This window comes from Hesperophylax consimilis, chromosome 8 (assembly GCF_061612785.1).
Source record: "Hesperophylax consimilis isolate HC1 chromosome 8, BYU_Hcon_1.0, whole genome shotgun sequence".
Taxonomy (NCBI): domain Eukaryota; kingdom Metazoa; phylum Arthropoda; class Insecta; order Trichoptera; family Limnephilidae; genus Hesperophylax; species Hesperophylax consimilis.
The window spans coordinates 29,503,603-29,519,464 of NC_142843.1; the positions used below are offsets into that span (position 1 = coordinate 29,503,603).

General features: G+C 38.4%; 1 protein-coding gene across 3 annotated transcripts in view; it reads right to left on the minus strand.

The window, feature by feature from the left end:
• E(bx) (nucleosome-remodeling factor subunit NURF301 E(bx)) overlaps nucleotides 1-15,862 on the minus strand; it is a 49,174-nt gene that overhangs the window by 29,498 nt on the left and 3,814 nt on the right. For 2 of the 3 annotated variants that reach the window (XM_089634087.1, XM_089634085.1), the window contains 9 exons: nucleotides 12,337-12,872; nucleotides 12,005-12,238; nucleotides 10,813-10,985; nucleotides 9,415-9,871; nucleotides 7,006-9,216; nucleotides 6,808-6,834; nucleotides 5,172-6,622; nucleotides 4,830-4,944; nucleotides 850-1,007 (listed from right to left, as the gene is read on the minus strand). In XM_089634087.1, coding sequence (XP_089490213.1) covers nucleotides 850-1,007; nucleotides 4,830-4,944; nucleotides 5,172-6,622; nucleotides 6,808-6,834; nucleotides 7,006-9,216; nucleotides 9,415-9,871; nucleotides 10,813-10,985; nucleotides 12,005-12,238; nucleotides 12,337-12,872 — 5,362 coding nt within the window. The remainder of the gene's footprint in view (nucleotides 1-849; nucleotides 1,008-4,829; nucleotides 4,945-5,171; nucleotides 6,623-6,807; nucleotides 6,835-7,005; nucleotides 9,217-9,414; nucleotides 9,872-10,812; nucleotides 10,986-12,004; nucleotides 12,239-12,336; nucleotides 12,873-15,862) is intronic. The other variant, XM_089634088.1, reaches the window with a different exon arrangement.

Sequence of the window (15,862 nt, forward strand, 5' to 3'; positions counted from 1 at the left end):
TATATAATGGACCTTGGAAAGGAAATATGCCATTTATCCTATCCAGTGTCCATATATAATATTACACTTATTTTATAAAAAAACCTTGTAAAATTATTGCTTCTCATAAAACATTTATACAAAAAATAACATGTTTACACCAATAATATTATGTATTTTAGAAATTATTTTTTTAAATTGGTGTTTTCAAGTAAAAATGCGATATCTGTATAATAGTAGAATACAAGAAGCATGGGTACAATAATATAATTATAATTGTAAAAAGGGTTAAATATTATTATCTACAACAGAGGTTTTCAATCAAACAGCAATTCAGTATTGTTGGTTTTCATAACCCAATTCTAGCTCGAGAAACTTTATATACCCCTGACCTATACTATATCACATTTTATTAAATAATAAATAATTTAGACTAAGTGATAAAATAACAAGGTGACTCTATAATTTAGGAACAAATTTCTTTGGTATGTAATAATAATTGTCATAATAATAATAAAATTGTAGGTACACTAGAAAAATGTTAATTAATATTATTTTAAAAACAAATCGGAAATCAGAAATTCAATGAAATTAATAGACGACCAATGACCATAAAAAATGTTAACAACTGATGAAGTGAATATCAAATTGATGGAATATGTATAGACGCTGGCTGGTCAACCCTCCAATGTCACAAAACTGGAACTTTACAGGAGAGTGGAAAACTCATTTTGCTTGGAGATGGACATAGTTAGAATTTAATACAATATGTACTACGTTGTGTGATTGTAGGTTTCATCAGTCCAGCGGTAATATTATAAATGCAAGAATGAGTTGAATATGTATGTTTCAATAGTAATAAAACAATACCTGTGATATTTGATTATGTTGTGGGGTCCGTGACGGGGTGAGGGGCGGGGGAGAGGTTTGGGTGGCCGGGGAGGACATGACGGCGGGCTGGGAGGGCTGCACCGCCAGATACAGCTTGGTGGGGCCCAGCATGCCTTGCTTACCCGTGGTCTCTTGAGCTGGATGGACACATAAATGTATATTTAAACGCAAAACTTGTTAACAACTATAGCTAGAATCGAATAACTACGACGTTATAGTTATAGTTGAAACATGGCTTGTAGCAAATATAAATACTGCTGAATTCATAGATTCGCGTTACACGGTATTCCGACGTGACAGGGACCGTACACTCACTGGTAAAATGGATGGAGGCGGTGTTTTGGTAGCAGTGCGCAAGGAGCTTGCATCTTCCCGGCTCGATGACTGGGAAAATGGTCAAATCGAACAAATCTTCATTTCTAATCCGGTAAGGTCTTTCAATCTCATCATATGTGCAGTATACATACCTCCTGCCTCACAACCTACGGTCTATGATACGTTCTCCAAAAACCTGGAATCTGTATATTCATCACAACCAAATAATACTTTTTGTGTACTAGGAGATATGAATCTACCAACTCTGACTTGGTCATTTTCCGAAAACAGCAGTCAAGGTCTCGCCTCCTCAAATACGGCTGCATCGAAAACGTTGCTTCAAGCAATGTCATTGATGGACTTATTCCAATATAACTGTATACCTAACCATAATGAAAAATACTTAGACCTCGTATTCTACAGTCGTGAAACAAATGTTACACGTAGCAACAACCCTCTCATCTCAGAGGATAGACACCACCCAGCCCTTGAATTTGATATATCCTTCGTAATTCAACCAAAAATCAAAAACAAAATACAGCGTAGGCGCAATTTCAGGAAAGCTAATTATGCTCAGATTAATGAGGACATTAATTGTATTGATTGGTTATCTGAAATCGCAAATTTATCAGCCGAAAAAGCAGTAGATCGATTCTATTTAAAAATAAACAATGTAATTGATAAGCTTATTCCAGTATTGGCACGACGAAATGACAAATTCCCCATATGGTTTACTCCAGAACTTATTAGGTTATCAAGGAAAAAAGATAAAGTCTGGCTCAAATGGAAGACATATAAAGGTCTTTCTGATTATCGTGAATTTTCCTTCTTACGTGCTACATACAAAAAATTGACTTATGAAACCCGAAGGTTATTTTTTGACAACATCGAAAGTTCATTTCAAAATAACATCAAAAGCTTTTGGTCATACATATCCTCATTAAAATCGTCTGATGGATACCCTGCTGCAATGTCCTTCGAAGGGCGCAAATCTGACGATGCCCAGGAAATTTGTGATATGTTCTCTGAATTCTTTAAGTCAACATTTGAACCTTCCTCTATCAATGACCCAATTATTAACATTGACCAACTTGAGGAAGTTCAGGACTCTGGACTTGCGCACATTCACACAATTAAACTAACGGAAAAAGAAGTGCACTCGAGTTTAAAATCGATGGACATAAACAAGGGTGCGGGTCACGATGGAATACCGGCGTTTTTCCTTAGATCTGCTGCGTCGTCACTGTGTGTGCCGCTTACCATAATATTTAATAAATGCCTGAGTGATGGAGTTTTCCCTGATAGGTGGAAGTTGGCATATATTATACCGGTCCACAAGGGTGACTCGCGTCAAAGAGTGGAAAACTATAGACCAATATCCATTCTCTCGGCGATCCCTAAACTATTGGAAAGACTTGTCCATAACAATATATATCCCCAGCTTGCTGCCAAAATTACTGAACAACAACACGGGTTTGTAAAAGGCAAATCTACCATGAGTAATTTACTTATTTACTCAAATTTCTTATTTACTAGTATGGATCGAGGCCACCAGGTAGATGCAATATATTGCGATTTCAAAAAAGCTTTTGACAAGGTTGACCACCTTATTCTTATCAAAAAAATTATGTACAACGGAATTAGAGGAAATTTATTACGTTGGTTTATCTCATATTTAACAAAAAGACAACAAGCCGTATCATTACGAGGACACACTTCTACATGGGAACCAGTTACTTCTGGCGTGCCTCAGGGGTCAATCCTGGGTCCGCTGTTGTTTATTCTTTTTATTAACACTGTTACTAAATGTTTCGTGCATTGTTTATATCTTTTGTACGCTGATGACATAAAAATATTTGCCATTGTTCGGAATCTAAACGATTGTCTGCTCATACAAAGCGACTTAGTAAGGTTCGAAACGTTTTGCAATGAAAACAAAATTTACCTAAGCTACAATAAATGTAAACAAATAAGTTTTACTAAAAACCACAACGCTATCAAACACAATTATTGTATTGGTAATTATTTACTCGAGCGCGTTTACTGTATAAGAGATCTAGGCGTTCTTTTTGATTCCAAACTCCACTTCGATGCGCACATTGATAATATTGTGAATAAAGCTTACAGCATGCTAGGATTTGTCATCAGAAACAGCCGTGAATTTCGAAAACCTGAAACATATCTTCTTCTTTACCACACTCTGGTCCGTTCTCAACTTGAATACTGCACCTCCATATGGAATCCACTTTACGATATCTATAAAGAAAATATTGAAAGTATTCAAAAGAAATTTCTGCGTTGCCTCAATTACAGAATGAGCGCACCCAAACGCGGGTACATAAATATGCTCTCGAGTTATAAAGTCTCCACTCTATCTAACCGGCGAACATACCTTGATCTCATGACTCTGTATAAAATCTGTAACAACGTTATTGACTGTCCCGACTTACTGAAATTAATAAACTTCAAAGTACCACCCAGAGTAACAAGGCTTAACGACTTATTCCACATTAGCAGGACGCGTACAAATGCTGGTGTCAGGGATCCAATCAGAAGAATGTGCGAATCACTTAATCAGAACCAAAACCTCAAGGACTCTGACTTATTCTTTGATACACGCACTACTTTTAGTAGAAAAATGAAGACTGTTTTCCTACAAAGTTCACAGTAAAAAACTTAGACATACTTGTTTAAATATGTATATATTTTTTAATTTCTGTTTAACATTGTTTATCTATTTATATATATATATATATTTTTTTTTTTTTTTGTTTTACTCTCTAAATTTTTTCAAAAATAATTTGTAAATTCTTATAAGGATATTGCGCATTTCTTTCATATCTCTATTTGTAAAATAATATTCTTATGTATATATTTTTCCCCTATTTATAAGTCAAAATATTTGTAAATGTTTTTAACTGCTGTTTAAGTTAATTCGTGAGAAATAGTTTGGATGCAGGTAAATTCTCTAGTTGATGTTTTGTATATTCTTGTCAATTGATATCTGTATCTGTTTTTTCTCCTAAATAAAAAAAAAAAAAAAAATAAATAAAAAAAATTAAAAAAAAAGAATGCAAACAAAGGGTTGGCAGTTGTTGGTTGACGCACACCCTCTTGAAGTGCACATTGGTGACATGCTCCTTCATCCTCCCTTCATTCCAGACACTTGTGTTGTTGGTCAAAATATATAAAAACACTATACATCCCTGTTCTAATTAATGGACAACCTAGACATCACCAATATACTAGCAATGGGTCATGACTCATTTTATTAAGAGCGGGAGCCACGGTAACAGCTCAATATTTTCTCACGGCTCATTTGAACGACGGCTCAATTGAACAACGCCTCAATTGGACGATGGCTCAATTGAACAGAAGCCGTGAAGTCAGAGCGTATGAGCAATGAGAATACTGTGCTCGCCCAATACGGCTCCCCCGCAATGGCACCCAGCTTCCAGGGTATGAATAATCGTACAACTCTTGGTATCGGAATGCCGCCTCGTATCAAGATAAAAATAAGATACTAGGTACTATGTCCAAGTCCAGATGTCGGACTGTCAGTCACCTTTCACATTGTGTCTAAATATGAAAACAATCAGTGAAGAACTTTCAGTGATTTAAGATTTAATGTTGTAAACGCTTACCTTTCAATAGTTGCTGTTTGACCTGATGCTGCACAAGTGCTAATTGCTGTTGAGTCAGAGAATTGCCCTGCAATCCTTGCAATACTATTCTTGGACCACCATCCAATTGAACAACCTATAATAAAAAATATTATTTATTACTCTCAAATGGAATGCATATATTTGTAGGAAATGAGCCCGCTCCGGGTCGGTATGAAATCAATCTTGCCCGCATGCAGCAAGGAAATGGGCCAATAGAAATATGGAATTGATATCAAGCTTTCTTAATGCATCCGGTTTAAGTTTGATTCCTGAATGACAATCATTTATTAACTTAAGTAATAATAACAACTTTAAGCTCACCTGTGCAGTAACAGTCTTGATAACAGTACCAGGGGGCTGGCCAACCAGCAGGCGCTGCTCCATGAGCTGTTCCTCGGTGAGTTGAGGCGTCGGACTGATGTTGAGCTGCTTGACAGGAGACACCATCACCTGGGCTACCTGAGCAGCCTGGGCCTGCACCATCTGCTGGGGCAATGGCTGGGGACTCTGTTGCACTAGATTCTGCTGAGATACCACTACTTGGTTCTGTTGGGCATTGATCATTTGGTTATGTTGAATCTGAGGAGCGTTCACTTGATTCTGAGGAGTCACAGCCTGAAGGGTATTTTGTGGTTGAGGGGTAATGTGGGCTACGACTTGAGCTTGATTATTTCCCGTAGGTCTGATAAGAACCTGTTGCCCGTTGATAGTAGCAATTTGTAACTTCCCGGCCGCAAGCTGCTGGGCCAGATTAGGATTGTTGATCACTATTTGATGGCCGGATGTGATGATTCTATTGACAACTTGTTGTGGCTGAGCGGGTCTCAATATTTGCTGACCTTGGATAATGGGTGTCCCTTGCAGGACCTGCTGCCCACCTTGAACTAGCTGACCTTGGATAATCTGCTGACCGGCTTGCATCACTTGTCCTTGCACTAACTGAGTACCACCTTGGACAACCATGGTTTGCATAGGCCTCGCTCCCTGCTGTATGATGGTGCCCTGAGAGACTTGAACCAGGGAAGGCTGTTGCACGAGTCTGGGCTGTCCTTGCATCACTACGTGCTGTGATGGCTGAACCAGTATTTGCTGTCCGCCTTGCACTAATATCTGTTGCCCGCCTTGAGTGATTATTCTCTGCGCAGTTTGATTGACTTGTTTGTTGTCAATTGTTTGTACTGCATTTACGAGCCGAGGGGCTGCCTTGAGAATCACTTTATTTCCAGGAGTAGAAATGGGAGTGGCTTTATTTAAGATCTGCGTAATGTTATTTGGTTTGGCGTGAGGTTTGATTGCCGGAGTAACAGCTATCTTGGGAGTAGGCGGAGCTCCACCAGTGGCTATAACCTGCCCCCCGACCGGAATAGATCCCATCTGATTGGACACTATGACATGTAGTTTTCCATGTGTTTCCACCAGCTGCTGCCCTGCGATCAATCCTCTTACAGTAATGTTTCCATCGGGCCCTCGGATGATTTGCACCTTCTGAGGCCCATCCTTGGGAGCCTGGCCCTTAATTAAAGATTGCTGCAGCGGTGTGGAGGATTGCTGTGCCTGGGCTTTCTGGATAATGGCAGGTTGGCCCGTCTTCCCAGCGCTATACCCACCCTTGGTCATGAGGATTCTTCTTGTTCCAATTACAGTCTTATTGCCAGTTGGTGTGTTCACCAGACCTGAATTAGATGTAAGTAATGAAGTAAGGGCTGACTTTCCTGCAGATTGAGGGTTACCCCCTTTACTAACTAGTTTGATGGTACCATCTGGGCCAGTAACTGTAAACAAAGTGCATTACCGAATGTTATTTCCGAAAAAAAATTTACAACTAAACAATACTAAAAACTAAAAGTGTCGCTAAAGAAATAGAAAGAATCATTGTTTAAAAGAAGGACTATTGCTAGAACTAAAAAAAAAAAAAAACACACAATGGCAAAGATTTTAACAACTTATTATAACATACCTTTAGGATCTTCCGTTTTTTGTTTGGCTTGGAACAAAAATTTTTAGCATTAATTTTCTATCGCTAAACTAAAATACCATAAATTCTAATAGGATCTAGTGCAGTTTTTAATTTATGAAAAGGGTAACATAATATGACAACATGAAACAGAGCAAATAATTGAATAGGTTAAGATAATTGAAATTCTATAATAAATACCTTGAGTCATTTCCAGTGCTCTCTTTTGCTGGTGTGCCGCTCGCTGCATCCTCAACTGCTGTTCCATCTTCTCCTTTATCTCCTGGGCCGTTGCCTTTGTAGCAACTATATTATTTTCTTTAGGTTCATGATTCCTGGCAGGGGGTAACTTCCCCGTAGTAGTGCGAGTAATTGGCAACACTCTCTCTGCTCGCTCGCCGTATTGTTTGATTTCCCACAACTCTAGTTTATCTTCATCCACCCATTCTTCACTCACTTGAGGTTCCATGCTCTGGGGAGACTCTGCACGTTTACGTTTGCGAAGACCGCTGCGGATAGAAGTGACTTCCCGAATTGTCTTGGGAACTTCTAAAGGTATGACGACTTTTCTCCGAAGGTATTGCGTTTTTTCTAGAAACTGGCCTATGTGGCGATGCTTCAACAGTTCCAGAGAAATTATTTCTGTCTCTGTGGTGATTTGATGCTTCCCATCATTATTAGAAGGTTTCATAGCCATATCATCCCAGCGCACACACGCCCACAGGATTCTCACTTGCAAGGAGACGGCCGACAGTGAATTGAGATTAATGGTACGGTACAACCAACAAGTTTTGAAAATGGGCCTTGAACAAGGATAAGGCCAAACACTAGTATTGGGTTTCGAGTTATGATTGAAGCCATTCACTTGCAGCTTTCCTGCGTGTCTTGCGAGTTTGCGTAGTTCGTGAGAGGCAAGGACCATGATACTCTTAGCTTTACTTCTTGTGTGGAAGGTTGAGCACAGAGGATATTTGACTGGGGTACGCTTCTTGCGTTTATCTATCATTAAGTTGGATACTTTCTTGAGGTACACCTTAGCCGCTGAATTAGCAGAGGAATAAATTTTAACAGTTCCATCAGTTGCTGTTTCGGATTTTATCAATGGTTCTTCTTTCTTAAGGGTTCTTCCACAGAAGAAGCGCCGGTTAATGAGCGCGCGATAAGTTGGTTTGTAAACATACTTGGGAGGTTGAATTTCCTGAGGTGCATCCGAGTCCAGTTTGGCATTAGCAGAGCGTGTGGTGACACTATTAGTAGCGGTGTTGGCAACAGTATGACCTCTAGAAGCGCGTCCTCTAGTTGAGATACGCAGTTTTGGAATAGGAGGTCGATCTCCCCCTTCGTTAATTTCTTCTTCGGTTACCACATACTTGGAATCTTTCGACTTTCGGTCTCTTTTGCTACGTTTTTCAGTGTCTGTATTCTCAGTTTTGGTCTCGCTTTGATCATTATCTAATGATTCTAAAGGTCCAATTTCATTTTCTGAGGTGATGGATTGTTCTATGTCCATTTCGTTGCCCACTGCAGGAACAGCAGATTCTTCTAAAGTGTCTGATTTCAAATCAGGTGGTGAATCATCGCTTGAAACTACATCAATTTCATCTTTAATGTCTTCTTCCTTTTTTATCTGTTGGCTGAAACAATCATCTGATTTTTTTCCATCGCTAACTTTGGCAATATTTTGTGATGAAATTTCATCATACTCCTGAGCACACGCTACAGCGGACAACAAGTCTTTTAGAATGACATCTTCGGAATGTAAATCCATTTTTGAAGTTAAATGCTGCTCGAGAATAGATGTTCTCGGTGAATCCTTCGCGTTGATTAGAGTGGGCAGAGCGCTCAGATTATTATTGGTGGTTGAACTTTGCACTTTTTTTAATAGAAGAAGTAATTCTTTTCGCAATCTAGCTTTTTGTATACAAAGAGGAGAGTAGCAGTTGAGAGGAAGATTTTGAGACAAACTGATATTGTTCACATTACAACTTCTACTATAACATTTATATCCTTTAGCCAACTGAACAGAGTCTGAGTATTGCTGCCGAACCGACTGGATCTCCTTGGCGACACTGGCGAGAGCTTCCTTTCCGGGTACGGAGGGTGTTTCAACAGTGGTGGGAATGGTTTGCAAGTCTCCTTCGGTGGTTTCGTCATTTTCTACATCAACATTTTGATCTTCATCTGGCTTTACATCGCATTCTTCCTTCTTTGGCACCAATGCATTTGCTTGGAGATTCTTTTCTTCAATTATTTTAAGTTGGATTCGGCGATTTAACATTTCATCTAAGCGGGACTTCTTTGCAACTTTAGGATAGTATATACGGGCGCTTGCTGAGAGGGCTTTTTCAATATCAATCTCATCAAAATTTTGAGGACATTCAATTACTTTCAAAGACTTCAAATCTAATCCAGCTGAAAAAAAAATCCAACATTAAGAATATTTGCACTACAGAGACAGAATAACAAAAATAGTATAATAAATAATTAATAAATCAATACAAATTCACTTTGGAGAAATTTCCCATAAGTGAAAATTTAGTTTCAGTAATATCTATACCTATTTATGGACAAAGTCTGTTAAATTTATCTAAAAACAAAAAGAATAGTCACCATTATTAGAAGGAACATCTTCTGTAGTATTATTTTCATAATGCTGAACTGACTGTTGTTCTAGCAAGTATTGGTATGTCTTGGGCTCTACAGATAGTATTTTGATAAGTTCTTTATCTTTCACTTGAACGATTATCTTTTGTGGGCCGTGGCTCAGATTGATCCTGTGCTTGGGGGGATTCCTGAACTTGCGAGTTGCCGAGTTCCACAACCAGCCCCACTGGCCATGGATTCTGTACTCCTCTCCCTTTTGTTTCCACACCTGGTGCTTTAACGGCACGGCGTACTTGACGAAGAACAACACCTTGTTTCTTTCTTCTTCCTCTTCTTTCTCCTTCTTCTCACGCTTGTCCAGTTTCTTTCTCTCCTCTCGCTCGGCTGCTGTCAAGCGATGAAGTCGTACGTGGCCCAGTTGCTCGTGCCATACGGGAACAAAGGCCACAGTCTTGATGCAAGCCTGAATAAAAGACATTATATAAGGGTATATCGGACGCTTGTGCATTATAATTTAAGAATGAGTTTTATATTGTTTTTGTTTAATATTGTTTTGTGTATAATGTTAATCCGTGGATGTGACATTAATAAACTATTTGAAATTGTCCACATTCACGGAACCCTGCATTGTGTTTAAGATTGTCAAATTCCTTGAAATGTAAAAAAAATGTAACTTGTAAAAAAATAAACAATTGGCCAGCGGGTAGCGATTAGAAAGTGTGGATACTCCGAGGCTGGCTCGTACGCTCCAACGGCTATAGAAATCCAACCAATGAGAAGCCATAAACGGGCCGCCGGACCTTGGCCGACCTTTTTTTTATGTGCCGTTGTCGAGTCGCAACTTTGACAAAAAGCAGCAATTTTAAATTTTAAAGTCTCCATCTCCATTGGGTCACCAACGCCTTGGACCTTCGCGTCTACCAGCTACCTGCCGCAGCCCCTTTCTGCCGAGTTCTGAGAATTTTATTGACCTTTCTCCCTCATTGACTGAAGTATTCCGGCGGGAACCACGAGGCTTAAGACGCTGACATACTTAACCGCCTTTTTAAAGGCGATCTTTCACTTATTTGCATTTTGCACAAAAGTCATCTATATACCAGAACCGTCCTTTTCGGGACGAGTGTCAATTGATTTGCATTTTGCACAAAAGTCGTGTGTATACCAGAAACGTCCTTTTCAGGACGAAAGTCAATTGATTTGCATTTACAAAGTCGTTTGAGGCGTGTAACTAACCCCTATTTTTACAGTCTGTATGCACACGACATTTAGTCGGGTACAAAGGGTTAGATATTGTGCAACAAAGGGATTTGTATAAACGAATTCAGAATTTAAAAGTGCTATAATTCTGTACCTAAGAACCATTGACCTCTCGGGTACAGAATTGCAGATTTAGATTAGACTTGCCTGTAGAACAATCATAGCGCGGGCAAAGTCTCGGGGAATAGTGCAAGCTTGCACGGCCTGCAGCCAGGGCTTCCGGAGCAGGGTCCAGTTGGGGTGCATGAAGGGGCTAGTGATGTTGCTCTCCAGCTGCAGAAGGGTCTGCTTCAGGGTACTGATGAGCAGCGGGCGAGTACCTAAATCAAAACCATCATTATAATAATCATTATTTTAATAACTCGCTATTTATCAACAACATTTACCATTTCAAAAAATTTTCTAAGTTTCTCTTAATCGAGGATGACATGAAACTATTCCTTTTAATAAAATCTTTAGAAAATTGCTTGCAGCTACAAAGTGATATAAATTCTATAGTCCAATGGAGTCATATCAATAAATTAGGATTTAATATTAAGAAATGCTCCATTATGTGCTACACCAAGGCAAACAAAACGATTTACTATAACTACAAAATGTCTTATTCATCTCTTCGGCACATTGTTATTTCGAGAGATTTGGGAATCGTATTTGATACGCACCTAACATTTTACGTCCACATAGAAACGATATGCAACAAAGCTTTAAGAATGCTAAGATGTGTGCTAAGTAACTCCAGACATTTTAGCAGCTTGGCCGCGATTCGTGTGCTATAGTTTAGTACGTAGCATTTTGGAAAGTGGTTCTGTAATATGGGGACCAATGGATTTAACTTACTCTCAAATGATAGAGAAAGTACAAAAGAAGTTTCTGAGATATTTATATCTTAGAGACTTCGGATATTATCCCTAGTTATATCCATCAGCCTTTTTGTCCGGCATGCTGGGTATTAATAGCCTCACCGATAGAAGGAAAACTGCTTTGCTGACAACAGCATATAAACTTCTAAACGGTAACATCTGTATTCCCGATATAATAGAAAAATTTGAAAATAATGTCCCCGACAATTGCACAAGAGCGCGCAGGCTCAGAACCTTTGTCGTTCCAAAATGCAGAACTAACTTACCATTAGTAATGCCGCTCGGAAAAATGATTCTGTTACTAAATTTACCTGTCCCCTGATATAGATATTTTCCAATTAAATATTCAACAGTTCAAAAACGCGATTATTACTTAATAAAATAAAATGTATATTTATTATTGGTTATGTATAACTGTAAATGTGCATTTAAAATAAAATAATAAAATAAATAAGCTCCACAAATAGGACACAACTCACCATTCAGAAGGCCAATCCATTTAAAATCTTGTCCACAAGACAAAGAAAACTTGTGCGCCAAGTGTCTCTTCTTATCTCGGTCTTCATTTCTTTGAGGCTTGTTCAGCGCCAAGTTATTGGTTGTGTATTGGTTGACATAGTTTCTGAAGCTGTTGTCATTTCCCAATCGGAAAGTCAATGTACCTGAAGAGATTTGGTTCACCTTCAGTCTGGTTAGGCGCTGACTATCCAAACCTGTATGTATGAAAACATATCATTAGTAAGTAATAAAACAACTATAAATTACTTAGATTATAATTCTTTCGTCATCTATTTTATTAATTTATTCTTACCGTCATCATTGAAAGTTCGGGGAGTAAGTGACCCTGTCTTGGATCTGGTCACTATATTTTTTCCTGATTTTTTCTGTGCGGTTGGATCATCCATATCTATATCTGTGTCATCCTTCTCGTCTTCACCGACAGCCGCCATAGTACAATTTAAATCATCCGACAGGGAAACAGCTGTGGTGGATGTAGTCTCGCCTGATGCACTGATAGTTACTTCGGAATCCACCACATTAGGATCATCAGGTATATCATCTTTTTTATCTAAATCCATTTTGGAATCATCCTCTTCTTTCTTATCTGCCCTTTCCTTCTGCAACCGTAATATTGTTGCATTTTCTATTTCCAAGTAAGACTTTCTGGCGCCTTTCAATTGATTTGTTAATTTCTCAGTCAGCTCCATTTGCCGACAGATCTCTGGTTTGAAGTCGACAATTTCTCTGTATAAAGGCGCTTCCATTTCGTCCTTATCCAGAACGCTGCACAATTCTTCAAACTGGACAACAGTAGAATAATACCAAACGGTGCCATCTTCCGCTTCACTGTGAAAATAAGTACAAAATAGTTATTATGTGTAGTGCCAGATAAGTTAGTACTTGCTTTTATTATTGATTGTTAGTTACTGGCAACGTGTGAATGCGCGCGCACATGCAATCCGAATGGTTCTGACCATTTCCGGAGTTAACCAATCGTGGGGTTGGGGACCGATATTCACTTGTCGCAGTTCTCAGAGATTCACTAGCACAGGATGTCAGTCCTCACAACAGTACTATTGTACATCTTATCGTAAATAAAGCAACTTGTAATCTCGACGAACCACGTTTATATTATTAAAGACGCACACAATTCACTACACAAAGGAATACTAAATATTAATCGTAATTAAAGGATATTACATCCTTGCGCAGCCAGCGGTTACAAGAGAATCTACTAAAAGTTTATTAAAAGGATAAGAAAACTCTACAGGTTCCAACTACAATTTCACAGAGCATAGTTAAATAAGTCACACCGAGGCAGTGACTTGCAATTTCATCAATCAAAAACAGTAGAAGTCACAAGGCGAGGACCAGAAGACCTTCCATAAGCTTACGGAATCCAGGCGGAAGACGTCAGTGGATACAGTGGACATCAACAGTGACAATTCAGAATCCAAGACCCACCGAGATGGGGTGGTCAAGCAGAGTTCCGATCCAGCAGCATGGCGCGTGTTCTTGGACAGGACTCAGTTAAATAGCTCCTTCATGTAATGTCCTTTAATTACGACAAATATTTAGTATTCCTTTGAGTAGTGAATTGTGTGTGTAGACAATAACATAAATGTGGTTTGTTTATTTTTATTTATGTTTACCATTAAACAAATGTAGATATAATATGTCTCAACGCCATCTAGTGGGAAATTTAGCAATAACAAAGCCTTTTCTACAAAATAAAGTTGGTTGTTTACAGGTGAAAAAAATATAATAAGCAGTAATCGTTAATTGAAATACTAGTACATATTGAGTTATTTGGCGCAATTTGTATGGATACTTATAATAATAACAGTGAAACAACACAAAACTGCGCTTTATAAATGCTATGTTATTATTATTATTAATAATTTGTTATTATTATTACCCTTTGAATGAGTTAAACAAAAAATTAATACTTTCTATTCTTTTCATCATTCCTTTGGAACACCAATACTAAAAAGGGCATTTAAAATTAAACAATTTACTTTAAAAAAAAAAACCACACATTTTATTCCAAATAAAATTCTACAATCTGAATACGGAAGCCATAACATAGTTTCTATACTACGATAGTATATTGCGCCTTTTTTCCCGCAGGGGTAGGCATAAAGGTAAGCTTTATATTCAACCTATCTTTAGAAACTGGTATATTTCCTGATTCCTGGAAAGTCTCAAAAATTTGTCCTATTTTCAAAAGTGGATCAATGACATCTGTCGAAAATTTCAGGCCAGTGGCAATACTTTCCGCCCCGGCTAAGTTATTCGAATCGATAATTCATAAATATGTGCTGTTTCAAGTAGAGCCTTTCTTAATATCGGAACAGCATGGGTTTAGAAAAGGCCGATCAACAGATACTAACCTACTGGTACTCACAGATCATGTTTCCAAATCTTTAGATAAGGGCTACCAAGTAGATTGCTCATATAATGATTTCTCAAAGGCATTTGATACCGTAAACCATGATATATTATTAAATAAATTGTCAACTATAGGTTTTTCTTTACGGTTTCTCATATTCTTTGCCAGCTATTTTACTGGAAGAAAGCAATTTGTATCTCATGGAATATTCTTGTTAAAATTATTCCTTGTGCTCTCGGGCGTTCCACAGGGCTCTAATTTAGGACTGCTCCTCTTTCTGATTTTTATTAACGATATTACAGAAAATATTCTGCATTCCAGGTCACTTCTTTTTGCTGATGACCTAAAACTATTCTTGGAAATTAAAACTTTAGAAGACTGCATTCGACTCCAATCGGACATTAATAGAATTGTTGACTGGAGTAAACGGAATCGGATCGAATTCAATGTTTCTAAATGTTTCATTCTTTCTTTCACACGGGCACGTCATACTTGGTGTTACCGGTATACCATGAATGCCCGAAGTTTAAAACGTGTCTCCACTATGAAAGATCTTGGCATCATGTTTGATAGTAGGCTGACATTTCATACTCGTATCGAAATGACGTGTAGTACTTCACTGAAAATACTGGGCTTCGTCCTACGCACTGCGAGGAATTTTAGAGACACCCGGGTTCTCCAAGTGCTATACATTGCGTTGGTTAGGAGTAGGCTTGAGAGTGGGTCGGTGGTTTGGAGCCCACATCAGGTGAAGTATTCCCTCATGTTGGAGAGAGTGCAGAAGAAATTTCTGAGATTCCTCTACCTAAGGGAGTATGGCTACTACCCGTGGCTCTATCCTACTGACTTTCTCTTGGGCATGCTCGGTATGAACCATCTACGGGTCAGAAGAGATGTGCATATTGTATCACACTTCTTCAAACTGATTCGTGGATGGTTTGAAAATCCGACTATCATGGAGAGTATTAGTCTGTATGTTCCTGATAGTTACCTCCGTCACCGACAGCATAGACTGTTTTATCTCCCGGCCTGCAGGACTAACTTGTCAATAGTCATGCCGGTGGGGAGAGCAGTCTTGCTGTTGAACAGAATCAATTTGGATATCGACATATTTAGCATCGGTGAAGCTGCCTTTAAAAGGCAAGCTCTATTGATGTTAGTATAGTTGATACACCGCTTACTTATTATGTAATACCATTTTACAGATGTACTTAAAAACGAAATAAAATGTAATTTTGTAATGTTTTTAAAGGAATAAACTAATTGAATTGAATTATCTCCTAACTTTTTTGCTATCCCGACTCTTGACATGACAAGATTCAAGTATTTTAAATTTTTTTTTAAAGAAAGTAGAACATACCCAGGTTAAGAATAACCTGACAATATTTGAAAATATCCTACTACCACCACAGTAAGCAGAAAATGCTACTTTTGTCATGATGGA